The 17,176-nt window shown below is 39.6% G+C and overlaps 2 protein-coding genes across 3 annotated transcripts in view; both read left to right on the top strand.

Annotated features, from left to right (window-relative positions):
* Positions 1-12,705, top strand: part of CARF (calcium responsive transcription factor) — a 96,623-nt gene extending 83,918 nt beyond the window's left edge. The window contains 3 exon segments of the mRNA XM_073807371.1: positions 3,203-3,264; positions 10,725-10,771; positions 12,532-12,705. The gene's annotated coding sequence lies outside the window, so the exon portion shown is untranslated.
* NBEAL1 (neurobeachin like 1) overlaps positions 12,672-17,176 on the top strand; it is a 178,024-nt gene continuing 173,519 nt past the window's right edge. For both annotated transcript variants that reach the window (XM_073807369.1, XM_033859886.2), the window contains exon 1: positions 12,672-12,808. In XM_073807369.1, the coding sequence (XP_073663470.1) occupies positions 12,758-12,808 (51 nt within the window). In that variant the 5' untranslated portion in view covers positions 12,672-12,757. The remainder of the gene's footprint in view (positions 12,809-17,176) is intronic.

The following is a 17,176-nucleotide window of genomic DNA, read 5'->3' as shown; positions in this document are numbered from 1 at the left end:
TAATAGGTTAATTGATTTCGTGATTTTAAGCCATTCTTGTATTCCTAAATAATCCTTATTGGTCACAGTGTATTCTTCTTTTACTAAACTATCAAAAAAATAATTTAAAAAATAAGTTTTAGATAGTTTGTATTATTTATTTGTTAGGACTCTTTATCTATTCTGAATAATGTGATGTATATTCCAAATAAAATATGTATTGCAAATACATTTTCCCGTTCCACGGCATCTTTTCACTCTCTATGGTGCTTTTGAGGAACAAGCTTTCTTAATCTTAATGTAGTTAAAGTTATCATATTTTTCCCTCATGGCTAGTGCTTTTTGTTTCTTCTTTAAGAAATCACCATGAGGAAGCCTAAATGAACCTACACGGTTTGACTGTGTGGTGTTATGTTTTGGCTGGTGTTACTTTGACAGTCCACTGAAGTCCCAAACAACAGTCAGCATCAACCACCAGACATATAAATGAAGATGTCTCTAGATTATTTCAGCCTTCAGCCATTAAGTCACTCCTAGCCTCTGAGTTTTCCAGCTGGGACCCCAGACACTGTGGAGCAGAGACAAGCCATCCCTTCTTTCCTCTGCCCAAATTCCTGGTCCGTAGAATCTGTGAGTTCAATAAAATGGTTGTTTTATATCACTTTTTTAAAAATTAATTAATTTATTTATTTTTGGCTGCGTTGGGTCTTCATTGCTGTACGTGGGTTTTCCCTAGTTGTGGAGAGTGGGGGCTACTCTTCATTGTGGTGCACGGGTTTCTCCTGGTGGTGGCTTCTCTTGTGAAGCACAGGCTTTAGGCGCAGAGGCTTCAGTAGTTGTGGCTCGTGGGCTCTAGAGCACAGGCTCAGTAGTTGTGGCACATGGGCTTAGTTGCTCTGCGTCATGTGGGATCTTCCCCGACCAGGGCTCGAACCTGTGTCCCCTGCATTGGCAGGCGGATTCTTAACCACTGTACCACCAGGGAAGCCCCCAGGAGTCAAGCCTTTACCTAAGACATTCTTTTTTCAGAATTCTCCTCCTCTTCTTTCTGGACACCCAAATTCTAACATTCCTTCATGGCCTTGCTCAGGTACCACTCTCTACTAGAAGCCTGCTTTAATCATAGTAATTATTTGGCAGTATCTCCCTGCAACTCTCCCCATTAAATGTACCTTTACCTCAGTAAGAATTCCCCTTATTATTTTCTTTCCCCCTTTCTTTATCTTATGCTTCAGATCTGCAGTCCCGAGTACCAAAAGGTTGTTAGAGAGATGGGTATCCAAGTAGAAAGTGCATGGGTGTTAAAATCAGATATTGCTAATTGGTATGAATTTTGCCTCTCCTTTTTGCTAGATACCTGTGTGACCTTGTGCCAGTTCCTTAAACTTTCTGAACCACAGTTATCTAATCTGTAAAATTAGGAGAATTCTATTTGCCTTGCAATGTTAGTTTGAGAATTAGAGATAAAAGATGTAAAGCACATAGTACTGTGTGCATAATAGGTGCTCAACAAACAATTATTATGCGTTCCTTGATTTTTGGTCTTAATTCTGGTGATAGCCACCAATAGGCAGCCCTGTCTTGAGTTAATTTACAGTTTTTTTTGTTTGTTTTGTTTTTTGGGGTTTTTTTTGGCCGTGCCACACAGCTTGTGGTATCTTAGTTCCCTGACCAGGGATTGAACCCAGGCCCTGACAGTGAAAGCACTGAGTCCTAACCACTGGACTGCCAGGGAATTCCCTAATTTGTAGTTTTAAAACTAGATCACATTCTTGAAGTTCTCATTGTACTATTAAGTTGGACCTACCTTGCCTCTTTTGGTGGTCCTAAAGGACATCTTATGTACCTAGGAAATCCTAGGAACCAGAGGTTCTCAACTGGGGATGGTTTTGCCCCCAGTTTTTGTCCCCAGGATATTTGGCGTTGTCTGGAGACCTTTTTGGTTGTCACAACTGGAAGACAGTACTGGCATTTATTGGGTGGATGCCAGATGCTCCTAAGCATTCTACAATGCACAATAAAGCTCCCCAGAACAAAAAAGTATCTAGTACAAAATGTCAATAGTGCTGAGGTTGAGAAAACTTGCTCAAAATTCATCAACCTTTGGACTCTGAAAGGTGGCACAATATAGTCAAAAAAGCCTAGAATTAAGGAGTTCTGGGTTTTAGTTCTAGTTCTGTCAACCATAAGCAGTATGCTACAGGGCCAGTCAACTCCTCTAGACATCAATTTATTTTTTATAAGTTTTAAAAAAATTTATTTATTTGTTTTTGGCCACGTTGGGTCTTTGTTGCTGCATGCAGGCTTTCTCTAGTTGCAGCGAGCGGGGGCTACTCTACGTTGTGTTGTGCGGGCTTCTCATTGTGGTGGCTTCTCTTGTTGCTGAGCATGGGCTGTAGGTGTGCAGGCTTCAGTAGTTGTGGCGCATGGGTTCAGTAGTTGTGGCTCACAGGCTTAGTTGCTCTGCAGCACATGGGATCTTCCCGGACGAACTCATGGGGTCGAACTCATGTCCCCTGCACTGGCAGGCAGATTCTTAACCACTGCACCACCAGGAAGATCCCTCAATTTATTTTTAATAAATTGTCATTTAACTTATTTCTCTATCCTCTGTGTTTCCTGCAATGCAAATTAGCTTTAGAGCTGCACTGTCCAATACAGTAGCCATTAGCTACATGTGTCTAAGTTAAAAATAACTACAACTAAAAATTCATTTCTCAGTTGCACAAGTCACATTTCTATTGTTCAATGGTTGCATAAGGCTAGTGGCTACTGTACTAAACAGCACAGATGTGGAACATTTCCATCATGGCGGAAATTTCTATTGGACAGTGCTGGTCTAGAGGCTTGGTTTGATTCAGATTCAGGCCTTGATTTTTTAATATTTAAAATGAAGATATTGAATTCCGTGATCTCTGTGATAACTTCCAGTTTTCTAGTTCTGTGATTCTAAAGGAGAATACATAAAGTAATCCACTTTAATAAAGGAATCTGTAAATGGGTAAAAAATTTTAGAAACACCCATATTTGAGTCAGTGTAATCAGAATCAGAGTGTTTGCATTAGTATGTCTGACGGTAGTTCAGACAACTGTGTGGTACCTACTGAAAAGGTATGGATAAGACTTCTAGTTTTGGGTTCAGCATGTAAGGATCTTGAAAGTTATCACTCCGTCCTAACAAGTAAAGAGTTGAACAAACTGAAAAATGAACAATTCTTCTTAGCTCCATCAGAGATGTGAGGTCACAGGGCAAACCACTACCTGCAAAACTGCAGCGACAGACAGGTGAGTACAGAGAACCAAATCTTACCAGAACAGAAACCCTGAGCAGAATCCTCCATAGGAATTCATACTGGTGGGGTGGGGGGGGGGGTAGGAGAAACTTACCTGTAATTGACAAAACACTGGAGGCTCAGAGTAGAGTGAACTAGTCTGAGAGTTAAAAACTCCAGGAGGTCCCAGCAATGGAGGAGTCTCCCCCAACTTTTTGAGTTTTATTGCCAGGAGGTCAATCAGGTTCTCATAGTAGATATTGGAGAAAAATCCCCTCATGTTTCTGACAGAGGGAGGGGAAAAAGAACCATTTTCGAATAAGCAGAGCATTCTGTTCTTTTTAACAAGTCTGCCACCAAGAGAAACTATTTTACCAGAGCTGAAACTGTTGGGGTTTTATCATAGCCTAGCTGACTTGGGGGAAGGGAAATACCCAACTGCAGTACACTGTAGCCATCCTGTCCCACCTAAGGGGGGGAAAAACTGAGAAGCATTTGTGAAGTACACAGGTCAGAGGCATAGACTCATTGAAAGGACTGAGACCTAATCCCAGGACTATAGAAAGCTTCCCCTCCCCTAACACATTACTGCCATATTACTAAAGGTTTCTTTAATTGCAGTTCCTTTGTCCAGTATATCATGTCTGGCTATCAAAAATTATAGAGCATACTGAAATGCAAAAAACACAATTTGAAGAGACAGAGCAAGCATCCGAACCAGACTTATATATGGCAGGGATGTTGAGAATGATCATACAGAAAATTTAAAACAATTATGATTAATATGCTGACAGCTTTAGTAAATACAGTAGACAGCATGCAAGAAGAGATGGGCAATGTAAACAGCGATGGAAATTCTAAGAAAGAATAAAAAAGAAATGCTACAGATCAAAAACACTGCAACAGAAATGAAGAAGCCTTTGATGAACTCATTATTAGACTGGACACAGCTGAGAAGAATCTTTGAGCTTGAGATATGTCAGTAGAAACTTCCAAAATGGAAAAACAAAAAGAAGAAAAGACTGAAACAAAACAAAAACAAAAACAGGACAGAATATCCAAGAACCGTGGGACAACTACAAAAGATATAATATGTGTGTAATGGGAATACCAGAAAGAAATGAAAGAAAGGAACAGAAGTAATATTTGAAGCAATAAATACTGAGAATTTCCCCGAAGTAATGACAGACACCAAGGCACAGATTCAGGAATCTCAAAGAACACCAAGCAAGATAAATGCAAAAAAAAAAAAAAGCTACACCTGGGCATATCATATTCAAAGTTAGAAAATCAAAGATAAAGAAAAATATTGAAAGAAGCCAGAGGGGAAAAAACACCTTTTCTATAGAGGAACAAAGATAAAAAATTAAATCTGACTTCTCTTCAGAAACATTCAAGCAAGTAGAATGGAGTGAAATATTTAAAGTGTTGAGAGAGGGGACTTCCCTGGCGGTGCAGTGGTTTAGAATCCGCCTGCCAATGCAGGGGACACAGGTTTGAGTCCTGGTCTCAGAAGATCCCACATGCCAAGGAGCAACTAAGGTTGCGAGCCACAACCACTGAGCCTGTGCTCTAGAGCCTGCAAGCCACAACTACTGAAGACCGTGCGCCTAGAGCCCGTGTACTGCAACAAGAGAAGCCACCACAATGAGAAGCCTGCACGACAAAACGAAGAGTAGCCCCTGCTTGCCACAACTAGAGAAAGACCACGTGTAGCAATGAAGACCCAACGCAGCCAAAAAGAAAAAAGAAAAATAAAGTGTTGAGAGAAAAAACACGAACCTGGAATTCTGTACCCCATGAAATTATTCTTCAGAAGTGAAGAGGAAATAAAGACTTTCTTAGACAAACAAAAATTGAGGGAAATTGTTGCCAGTTGATCTGCCTTGCAAGAAATATTAAAAGAAGTTCTTCAGAGAGAAGGAAAACAATATAGATCAGATACTTGGATCTACATAAAGAAAGGAAACATCAGAGAAAGAATAAGTGAAAGTAAAATAAAAATTTTTATTTTTCTTAATTGATCTGACAATTGTTCAAAATAATAATAGCAACAGTATGTTCAATTATGTATGCTTATGTATGTATATGCATATGTTTACTTACGTATAGTGAAATGACTGAATAATGATACAAGGGACAAGAGGGAGGAATTAAGAATATTTTGTTATAAAGTTCTTGCACTGCCTTTGAAGAAGTACAGGGTTTTTTGAAAGTGGACTTTGATTAGTTGTAAAAGTATTTTGCAAACTCTAGGGCAACCACAAAAAAAGTAAAAAAAAAAAAAAGTACAACTCATATGCTAAGAAAGGAGAGGAAACGGAATCATATAAAATGCTCCCTTAAAACCATAAAAGGGGGCTTCCCTGGTGGCGCAGTGGTTGAGAGTCCGCCTGCCGATGCCGGGAGCACGGGTTCGTGCCCCGGTCCGGGAAGATCCCACATGCCGCGGAGCGGCTGGACCCGTGAGCCATGGCCGCTGAGCCTGCGCGTCCGGAGCCTGTGCTCCGCAACGGGAGAGGCCACAACAGTGAGAGGCCCGCGTACCGCAAAAAAAAAAAAAAAAAAAAAACCATAAAAGGAAGAGAAAGTGGAAGAAAAAATTAGAACAAAGAACAAGGGCAGGGGTTCCCTGGTGGCGCAGTGGATGAGAGTCCGTCTGCCAATGCAGGGGACACGGGTTCGTGCTCCGGTCCGGAAAGATCCCACATGCTGCGGAGCGGCTATGCCGGTGAGCCATGGCCGCTGAGCCTGCGCGTCCGGAGCCTGTGCTCCACAACGGGAGAGGTCACAACAGTGAGAGGCTTGCATACCGCAAAAAAAAAAAAAAAAAAAAGAACAAGGGCAATGAATAGAAAACAGTAACAAATATAGTAAATATTAATCCAACTATATCAATATCATTTTAAACATTAATGCTCTAAATACACTATATAAAAGGCAGAGATTGTTGAGCAGGTCAAAAAACAAGGCCCAGCTATATGTTGTCTACAAGAAACCTACTTTAAAGACACATATAGATTAAAAGTAAATGGATGGAGAAAGATAAAACATGCCAACACTAATAAAAAGAAAGCCGGAATAGCTATATTAATTTCAGACAGAGTGGACATTAGAGCAAGGAAAATTATCAAGGATAAAGTGGGGCATTACATAATGATAAAGGGGTCAGTTTTCCAAGAAGACATAACAATTCTTAATGTGTATGAACTTACTAAGGGAGCATCACAGTACCTGAAGAAAAACTGATAGAACTGCAAGGAGAAATAGATGAATCCATTATTATAGTTGGAGACTCCCATTATATCAGAAATAGATCCAGGGCAGATGTAAAGACATAATTGAACCCAACAGCACCATCAGTCATACTGGATATAGTTGACATCCATGTGTCTTCATCAACAATAGCAGAATACACATTCTCAAGCTCACATGGACCATTCACCAAGATAGACCACATTCTCGGCTCTAAAACACAACTTAACAAATTTAGAAGACTAGAAATTATACAGTGTATGCTGTCAGACCACAGTGGAATTAAACTAGAAATCAGTAACGGAAAGATAGTTCGAAAAAATCCCGAAATATTTGGAGATTAAACAACACACTTCTAAATAACTCATGGTCAGAGAGGTAATCTCATGAGAAAGTAAAACATTTTGAACTAAATGAAAATGAAAATACAACTTGTTGAAACTTGTGGGATGCAGCGAATGGAGTGCTTAAAGGGAAATTTAGAGCATTGAATGCGTATATTGGAAAAGAAGAAAGATCTAAAATCAATCATCTAAACTTCCACCTTAGGAAACTAGAAAAAGAAGAGCAAGAATATTGAATATTCAATATTTCAATATTGAAAATCAACAAAACCAAAAGCTAGTTTTTTGGAAAAGATCAATAAACTTGAAAAGCCTCTAGCCATGCTAACTGAAAAGGTATGGATCGAAGGGAAATGGACAGGACAGAATTTATGAAAGGGGAGGTTGAAAAGCAAAAGTTTGTTCATGTGCCTCCAACCCTGTCCAAGGGAAAACTTTGTTCTCTCTAGCACAATTAAGTATCTGCTTCAGTTGGCAGGTTGCCCATCGTGGGAATGATTGCATGCAGGTTATTATACAAGATGTCACTACTCATCCAGTTAATTTAATTAATTTAACTTGCTCTGAATCAAGATAAAAAAAGCAATCCTGAGATTATACTTTACCTCCTTATGTATTCTTTCTATGGCAAAATAATGCCCTGAGAGACATGAATATTCCAGTTATCTTGGCAGATGTAATTTTCATTGTTAATTAATTTAGTAACATTCCAAGGCTATATCTGGTGAGGGGAACTGAAATTCCTAACTCTGCCATCAGATTCAAAACTGTTTGAGCACAGAAGCATCCAGTGGATTTAGGGGGCTATTTCAGTTCTTGAGTATGCCTTTTACCATGAAAAGTTGGTCAGAAGCATGATTTTAGATAACAAGGCCATATTATTTAAGAAGGCTGCTGAGTAACAGTCTTATTAAGAAAATGTATTCACCTGAGGTTTGTTAGGAGAAAGGTAGCTAGAAAGACACTGGAGGAGGGACACCTAGTGTTGTTGAAGGACCCACTGACAAAAAAGCTTTTCCCCACTCCTGGGAGCCCTCAGAAGCCTCAGCAGAGGAAGACCGTTGGCATCTATACGCAGCAGAATTTAACAGACTCAAGAGGGGCCTGGATCCCACACTTATAGTGTGAGGATAATGGGGACATTGGAGAGGAACAGCTTAAAGATAGGGTGCATAGAAAACTGAGAATTGAGAGAGCTAAGGGAACTGGGGATTGCCCAGGAGACACATCTTATTTAAGTCTATGCAGAGAGTAACTGTGCTTGTTTCCTTCTATGTGGTATAAGGAAAGGAATTAACTAAAAAAAGACATAACTCCTGATCTCCCCCTGACTCTATCTTTGGGAGACTTGAAACCTTCAGCAAAAGAACTGCTTAATCCTCCACTGCAATTCAGTGTGTATTTTGTCTGAGGGAAAAGGGAAACGAGAAATTAGACTTGGATAATCCTCGTTCACAGAAGTTTGGTGGGTACCAACCTATCCCATTATTGAAATTATTAGATGGAAAAGAGAATCAACCAGCAGATTCCTCAGAGACAATATGTTCCTTGACTTTCTCTTCTTCAGTTCATAGCTAGAGACCTATAGGACAGAAAGGAGGGAACTGCCACACAGGTTACATATATTAGTCCTTTGTGAGTTAACTAGGGGAAGTCAGTGCCCTGGAGTCTCCTTACTGGTGGCAAAGCTGAGGACTGTCCCTATGATGCAGACCCTAAAACAAAATACTACCATCCTTTGTATCCCAGTAGGAACAGCCATGAGTCATCCCAGATGATGTATTTATCTCTTCCTGGCTCTAACAGCAATAATATCATGCTTGAGGATTCAATACCTATATGTAGCAATTGGCTTGGTTTTGTGTCACATACTATATCTCTTCGATATCTGTGTTACTAGTCACAAGGGGAAGGTGAAGAAGATGAGAGTAGATGGATGCAAATCCATCAGTACTACTTCCAAAACAAAGCAAAATACATCTTCTGTTAACTGTGGGAACTTTAATGCTCAGAAGTGTGGTCTGTGGATCAGCAGTATTGGTGCCACTTGGGAGTTTGGCAGACCGCTGACCCACTGAATCCCAGACCTACTCAATCAAAATCAGCATTTTACTGAGAACCCCAGGTGATTTGTATGTACTTGGAAGTTTGAGAAGCAACATGTACAACAATATTATCACCTTTGTTTATGAGCAACACGTTTATTATTTTCGGTATAATTTATAACTTGATTAAATTTATGTTTTATAGTGCTATTCTTATGATGAATCCAACATGCTGTAAACTAACAGTTTTTAGTGGGAGGAAAATTTGAGGTGGAATAAGTACAGAGACATGTAGTGAAATAGGTAATTTATTTCATTATACAGTATGCAAATGTTTATTGAGCTCCTACTGTGTATAAGACACTATACAAAGACCTGAGAGCAAAGTCCCTGTTTTCATGGTGCTTAATTTTACCAGAGGGAAGCTCACAATAAACAAATAAATTATATGTCATCTGATAAATACTATAGTGAAAAATAGATTAAGGGAGAAAAGGGGATGCTACTTTCTAAAGAAATGTCAGGGAATGCTTCACAGATGTCTTTGTCTGCCTGGACTGCTATAATAATACCACAGACTGGGTAGTTTATAATCAGAAATTTCTTTCTCGTAGTTCTGGAGGCTGGAAGTCCAAGATTAGGGTGCTAGCATGGTTGGGTGAATGCCCTCTTCCAGGTCTCAGACTTCTCCTGTATCCTCACATGGCATAAAGGGTTAGGGAGCTCTGTGAAATCTGTTTTATAAGAGCACTAATGCCATTCATGAGCACTCCTCCCTCATGACCTGAGTACCTCCCAAAGGCCCCACCTCCTAATACTACGTATCACCTTGGTGGGTAGGATGTCAACTTACAAATTTCGGGAAGACACAAACGTTCAGACTATAGCAACGGACAAGGTGATCCTTGAGCAGAGACTTTAAGATTGTGTGTGGACATTTGGGGAAAGAGCACTCTAGGTAGAGGGACAGCTTATGTAAAATCCCTGAGACTGGAGTGTGCTTTGTGAATTTGAGGAGCAGCAAGGAAGCCATGTGTCTGGATGATATAACGGAAGGCTAGAATAATACTGTAGCTGGAGAAGTTAGAGAGGGAAGTGTGGGAGGAAAACACAGGTCCTTGCTGGCCCTTTTAAGTGGGATGGGAAACCAATGGACGGTTTTTAGCAAAGGAGTGACATCTTATTTCTACGTTAAAAGATCACTCTGGTTGCTATGTTGAGAAGAATCCATAGGTGGGGAAAGTGCATAGGCAGAGGCAGGGAGACAAATTGGAAGGCTACTGCAATAATCCAGAAAAGATTTAGTGGTAACTCACATCAGGGTGGTAGTGGTGGTGGTGGTGTAGAAAAATGGTTAGAGCCCAGATATATTTTGAAGATATAGCTGAAAGGATTAGATCGAATGTGAGGTATATAAGAAAGCTGGCAAGGATACTTCCTAGGTTCTTGAGACTGAGCAGCTAGGAGAATGGAGCTGCTAATTACTAAAATGGGGGATGCTGCGGCAAGAGTAATTTCTCCCCCTTCCTCCCCCGAAGTTTTCACATATTAAGTTTCACATGCCTGCTTGAGAACCAAGAAGAGATCTTCAAAAGGCCTAATTTGCAAACAACTACTTTAAATTAGTGTCAACTCTGCTACCTTGGGGTGAAAGCAGCTATTAATAGTGAAGGAATGGGCATGGCTGGGTTCCAACAAACTTTACAACACTGGAACTTGAATTTCATCTAGTTTTCGCACATCATAAAATATTCTTATTTTGATTTTTGTTAAGTTGCAAGCAGGATGGTCTGTAAAACCTAAAATATTTACTCTCTGACTCTTTACAGTTTGTCAGCTGCTGGTATTGATGAAACAAGATGGGACATTAACGACGGTATATAGGATTTCATTATACTAGTTTACTTTTGTCTATACTTGTCATTTTCCACAATAAATGGTTTTAAAAATGTTTAGGTGTACTAATCTCAAGAGTCTTCCCGTCTCCTTAAACATCCCCCCCCCCAAAGTTGCCTATAGCTAGTAAATGCTGCCGTTTTCCTTTTGTTTCTTTTCTTGTAAGAGCTAGACCCTTTTGAAGCCTTGAGTAGTGGTAAAATAAACCCGTTGCACTTGACACCCGGCGGCAGAGAAAGTATGAGGCACAAACACGATGAAGGGAAAGGATTTTTGCAGGGGTGTGGGAGCAGCTGTCTGTTCTCACTATACACTCCCACAACCAATCTCCTTTTTACAAAAAAAAAAAAAGAAATCCCCTTTAGTTATCACGGTACGGTTCCCTGCCCTCAGATGACTCGCGGAAATGACGCCATCAGCCGAACGCTGTCTGCTAGTCCGCAGCAGCGGCGGTGGGTGGACGTAAGCACGTCGGTCCTCCTACGCGGCCACCTCGGGGAAGACTAGAGCGCTCCGCCGGGCGCCGCCGCGCACCGCCGGGTCGTCAAGAGCCGGGTTGCCTGCGACTGCGCAGGTATGCAGGGGCGCGGCTTCAGGCCATCCCGCCCCTTCCCAGCCTTCGCGACCAATGAGCAGCTACTGCCCCGGGGCGGGGAAATCCTTAGAGGCCGGAATCATTAGCCGTGAGGACAGCCCCGCCCCTGTCTCCTCCCAGCCCCGCGCCCCGCCTCGCGCTGTCGTCGCCCCGCCTCCCTCTCCCGCCCTCTTGCCTAGCTGCGGGGTGATACGGGCTTGAGCTTGGGAAGAGGGCAAGGGAAGCAAGTTAGTTGTCGGCCTGGCGGCGGCGGCGGCACCACATTCGTCCAATGTGAGAGCGGTGATGGGGAGCGGGTCGTAGAGAAGACGGGGCCGCGTGGCAGAAATGGGAGGGCTCCGGGTGCTTGGTGGTGAACGCGCCGTAGAGTGAGGGGCGGCCGTGAGGGGGCGAGGTTGACCCGGGTGTGTCCCGGTGCGGTCGGGAGGGCGTGGATAGCGGGTCGGGGGACGCCAAGCTCGCTTTCCCCCTCCCCAAAGCTTCACTTGGCAGCTTGGCACGTCTTAAGTTTGCCTCCCTTTCGGTTGTTTGGGATGCGAGGAGGAAATTTAAAGGTCCCCCAAAACATTTGGAGGCTTTCTCGGGGTGTTTTCCTTGCCGGTGCGTGCGTGCTCCTTTCTTCTTACTGGATGGAGAGGTAGAGAGGCCAGGTGGGCAGGTCGACTTTCACTCTCTGAGGATTGTCCAAACAAACAAACCAGGAATTCTTCACCCTCCTCCCCACGCCCTGCCCTGCAACACACGACAAACATTCCCAACAAGTTTGAAGAAGCAGACTAGAAAATTCTGAGGGATTCTGTGTCTTTGAAATATGTCAGTAGTAAGTGTACTTTTTCTATGTTTATAGAAAATGTATGAATGGGAACGGCGTTTTTTCTGTTTATTATCATTGGACACATTTTTTGTTATGAGTACTTATCTTTGAGTTCTGCCCAAGAGGATTCTGACTTTGTGTTGATGTGATATATTGTATTAGCTGTGATGTTTTCCTGAACCACAAGTTTCTATGAAATCCAATCAGTTTTAAATGCTTAGCCGGTTGTTGGTGGGAAATGAGGTAGATAAATCTCTAGTTCTGATAAACCTATAATTATTAACATGGCCTCTTTTTAAAGCAAATCCTTGCATATTTTTCTCTTTCACAGATTTATCTAATTGCCCAACGACCACTGATGAAGATAGGTTGGAGTAACTGCTGAAACTGAATTTTATTGACCAGAAGACAGTCCATTTGTTTCACTTCTTTTTGTTTTCCCTACTGCTTTGAGCTTTACTGTAACGGCTGAAAAACTTGGAAAATAAAATGAACATGCTGTGGTCTTGAACTTTTTTTTTTTGAGGAAAAATTAAAGTGCCAGAGTGAAAGCCAGAATGGCATCCAGAGAGAGACTCTTTGAACTTTGGATGCTTTATTGTGCGAAGGTAACTGCTTTCCTTTTTATTTCTGAGTTTTAAAATACTTTGTTATAAAATTTTGTGACTGGCCTTATTAGCGCTTTATTTAATGGATAATAGCATATTTATTCATAGTAATGACCCCAAATTTAAAAACACAGGATTTTCTGTTTTCCAGTTTTTCACATTTGAACACATACACAATATTGGCATGCTCTTAAAAGCTGTAGGATGTGGTTTTAATATGATATTTGTATTCATGGATCCTAAAATTATATAAGTAAAAGTATGACCTTTGAGAAAAATAAAACATTTGTATTTTTGTTTGTGCTTTTTTTTTCTCCCACAAGTGGGAGTACAGATAGAGATATTTTAATGAGAAGAGCATTAAGCATTTTTCTCATAATCTTTTAAATTAAAAGATTATTATATAAAAATGCTATTGATTTGAGGTGGTTACTGTAAGGTTACCCTGATATTAGCACCTTATAAGCATTGTCTTTCTTGATCCTCACAACAATCCTGTGAGATGGGTATCTGTAATTATCCTTTTTACTGATGAGAAAAACTGATGCAGAGTTTAAAGGGGTTAGTGAGAAGGAGCCCCTTCTGCTTCGGTATATAGCCGGGAACTCACAACTGCCTGATTCAAGTCCATGCTCTTATCCATTATGACTGCTCATTATTTTTTCTTTGTCATTCAAAAATAAGTTTTTCTCCATTCGTCTGTATGTGAATTTTTACATGTTAGCTTTGATTTTAGGTTATTGGAGAAGAAGGGTACTACTTAAAAATATGTTTTTCAAGTTAGGAGCTATATTACTACTTTGAAGATACTGGCAAGGGTCAGAGTAACATCTCTAACTTACTCCTTAAGTTACTTTAGGTCTGCGTGGTGAAGTTCTCAAGTCTCAGCTTCCGTTTCTGCATTATCCTGTAGGGCTCCCTTTCTATACTTTCAGCTTTTTAAAGAACTAAAAGTTCTTTGAAGTTATTCTTTAACAGATGATCTCAGTTATCTTAATATTAAATATTAGAGCTCACACTGGAATTTTCTATGACTTCCTGGTTTGGTATTTTTTATAGTTACTGAAGGACATATACTTTGAAATATTTAATATGAATTTTTAAAATAGCTTTTAGTCTTGTGTAATTTAATGCCAGAAATGTCTTTTTAAAAATAGACCACTCTTCCAATAAAAAAGGGATCCAATTCTTAGTGACTTGAAAACAGTCACTAACACATGTCAGCCAAAAATTAAAATGCATTTTAGTATGCATGCCCAGTACTCGTTTGAAAATTATTTTTTAAAAAATCCATCAAACTTACTAGATTTTACATTTTCAGAATGACAAAAAGTAAATGGGGTTACACTGCCTTATTAATTAGTTATATTGTTTCTAGGTCGAGTTCATGTTTTATTCAGGCGACACTGTGCTTATTGAAAAGATAGTGTAGTTTGTTCGACAAACACAGAATTTTGTTCTTAATGACTTAACATAAAAGTGAATCCTTACTCTTTTATGAGAATGTCTGAGTAAATAATGAAGGACCTTCATGGTCAAATTTTGAAGCCTATTCTTGGACAGGAAGATAAATCACATTTTTATGTTTAAGATTTAAATCACTTGTGCACTTAATAAGATTAAAATTTTTTTCAACGGTTTTCAAAAAAATCATTATTTAAGATAATGATTTTATGTTTCACCAGTTCATGAATAAGCTACTTGTAAGCTAGACAACAACTTTCTTTTCTTCCGATACCTTGAATTCAAGTAGCTTCCAAATATGCATCATAGATTTAACACTTCTTTTCCCTAGTGAGAATGATTACCAAATACCTGGTTCTCTATAGTACTTTCTCTCTAGCTTTATTGCTGTCACTCTAGCATATAACCCTTCAAACCACCTGACTTTCTTTTTTTCTCCTAACTTTTAAGACTTTTTTTTTTGTACCTTTGACAGGCTTTCAGACTACTTCAGGACTGCTCAGATCTTCTCTTAACTTACCTCCAACTAAGATCTCTTTTTGGGCTTGCAATTGTGCAGTCTAGTTTTGGCTTTGTTGCTGCTTTGTTTTTTGACCTTGAGCAAGACTTATCTCTTTGGGTCTCAGTTTTCTTATTTGTCAAGTAGTAGTGTGTATACAAGGAGAATTCTTGTCTAACTTACCATAAGATTTTCATTTATTTTGACCTCTGAGGGACGTGGAGCTTTTTTGTCCTTATTCTATGGATTATCATATAGAACTTTTTAGTTCATCTTTCTTTTTAAAGCTTTTATTGTGAAAAATTTCAAACAGGCACCAATAGAGAGGATACTGTACTGAATCCTTTGTATCTGTTACTGTGCTTCAGTAGCTATCCGTTCATATTCAGTGATGTTTCATGTAGAACCCTCCACTACCCTTCCGTCTACCCCTGAATTATTTTAAAGCAAATCCCAGACAACATATCTTATCCATAAATATTTTAAAATATATCTATATTATAAGAACTCCTCTTAAAAACATAATCTCAATATAATTCTTTAAACCATCAAATATCTGGTTGGTCTTCAAACTTTCCTGGTAGCTTCATAAATGTTCTTATTTTGCTACTGTTTGGTTGACACAATATTTAAACAAAACATACATGTTGTATTTTGCTGAAAATTTGTCTGTTAAGTCTTTTAATCTATGGGTTCCTCCTCACCACACTTTTTATCCCTTCTATTTATTTGTTGAAGAAACCAGATTTTGACATGAGAATTTCCTCAGTCTGGGTTTTGCTGGTTGAATTCTCTTGATTTTAATTGTTACTTCTATTGGTGTCTGCAAACTGGCAGATCTAGAGACTTGATTGATTCACATCCTGCTTGGCAGCTGGAGGCTAGAATAATTAATGAGTGTCTCGGCCATCAGTGACTTTTGCCTGTATGCATTAATTATGTCTTTAGGAGTTTGCAAAACTGTGATATTTATGAGTAGAACATATATAGAGAAATGTCTCCTCATCAGTTATTTGATGACAGTTCCTTAAAGGGAAGGCAGGCAAAATAAACTTTGATTCTTTTTTTTAATGTTGAGCCTTATTTTTAATTAATTTATTTTTTATTTTTGGCTGTGTTGGGTCTTCGTTTCTGTGCGAGGGCTTTCTCTAGTTATGGCAAGCAGGGGCCACTCTTCATCACGGTGCGCGGGCCTCTCACTATCGCGGCCTCTCTTGTTGCGGAGCACAGGCTCCAGACGCGCAGGCTCAGTAGTTGTGGCTCACGGGCCTAGTTGCTCTGCGGCATGTGGGATCTTCCCAGACCAGGGCTCGAACCTGTGTCCCCTGCATTAGCAGGCAAATTCTCAACCACTGCGCCACAGGGGAAGCCCTAAACTTTGATTCTTTCTGTTTGTTTCCAGAATAATGACTTGATTGCTAGCATCCTCCAAAGGTGACCAGTTATTTTTCTTGAGTATCAAGTTCATCCTTAATGATTAAAATTTAAACATTGTCTATTATTGTGCTGCCCTGTTTGGTATGCTATTCATATCAAACACTGTATACATACCTGATTAAAGAAGACGACTTTGAAGATTTATGAAGATCTGTTTCAGGGCAATATGTATGGTTAAGACATCTTTTGTATTTGTTACAGTGCTAACCTCGGCACGTGTATTCCACAGTGTGTTAGCAATAGATGAATATTAAGGTGCCATCATAGAGTTCTATGTAAAGTGATGTTTTAAAGGTTGCCATTGAGCATTATGAAAGTTCAGTAGGTATTTAAATAGGACTGTATCAGAAATAACCCTTAGATAATACTGTTGGGTCAAAGGAATACTAAGGAGATATAGAAATATGTCTTTTTCCCATTAGTCTGGGTTTAGTTGCAAGCTTAAATACTAGTGATTAAAGTTTTTAAAGTAGAATTAAAATAAATTCCTGGTTTCAGAGTTTACCAGATGGGTCCCCATATATTAAATGCAATATTTCAAAAGAATTTGGGTAAAAAGCTTTGCAGTTTTTTTTTTTTTTTTCTTGCAGTTTTTTTAACCAAAGTTTTCAGGTCTAACTTTTCACTTTCTAGGAATAGGATTTAATTGCATTGTTAAGAACATGCATCTTCCTAGTAGGTTATTTATTAATCTCATGTAGTTGTTATTACATAATAGAGGCAGGATGATTTCTGATTACCCAGCATTCCTGCTCTATACAGGGTCTTTCACTAATGTATTAGGCTACTAATTTAAGTTATGTAGTCTGAATTTTTCTTGCCTCCAAACAGTCATCCCCACCTAGGGTCAAGGATTTCATCAACAGTGCATTTCATATAGCTCTTATAAGTTAAACATTAACTTGGAAACAGGTTTAATTTTGTATCTGGATTTTAGTACAGTAGTTAACTACTTCTCATCTGAGCAT

The sequence above is a fragment of the Tursiops truncatus genome, chromosome 7 (genome assembly GCF_011762595.2).
Source record: "Tursiops truncatus isolate mTurTru1 chromosome 7, mTurTru1.mat.Y, whole genome shotgun sequence".
In the NCBI taxonomy this organism is placed as follows: Eukaryota; Metazoa; Chordata; class Mammalia; order Artiodactyla; family Delphinidae; genus Tursiops; species Tursiops truncatus.
The sequence above is the reverse complement of the archived record's forward strand: the minus strand, read 5'-3'. Positions and strand labels throughout refer to the sequence as shown.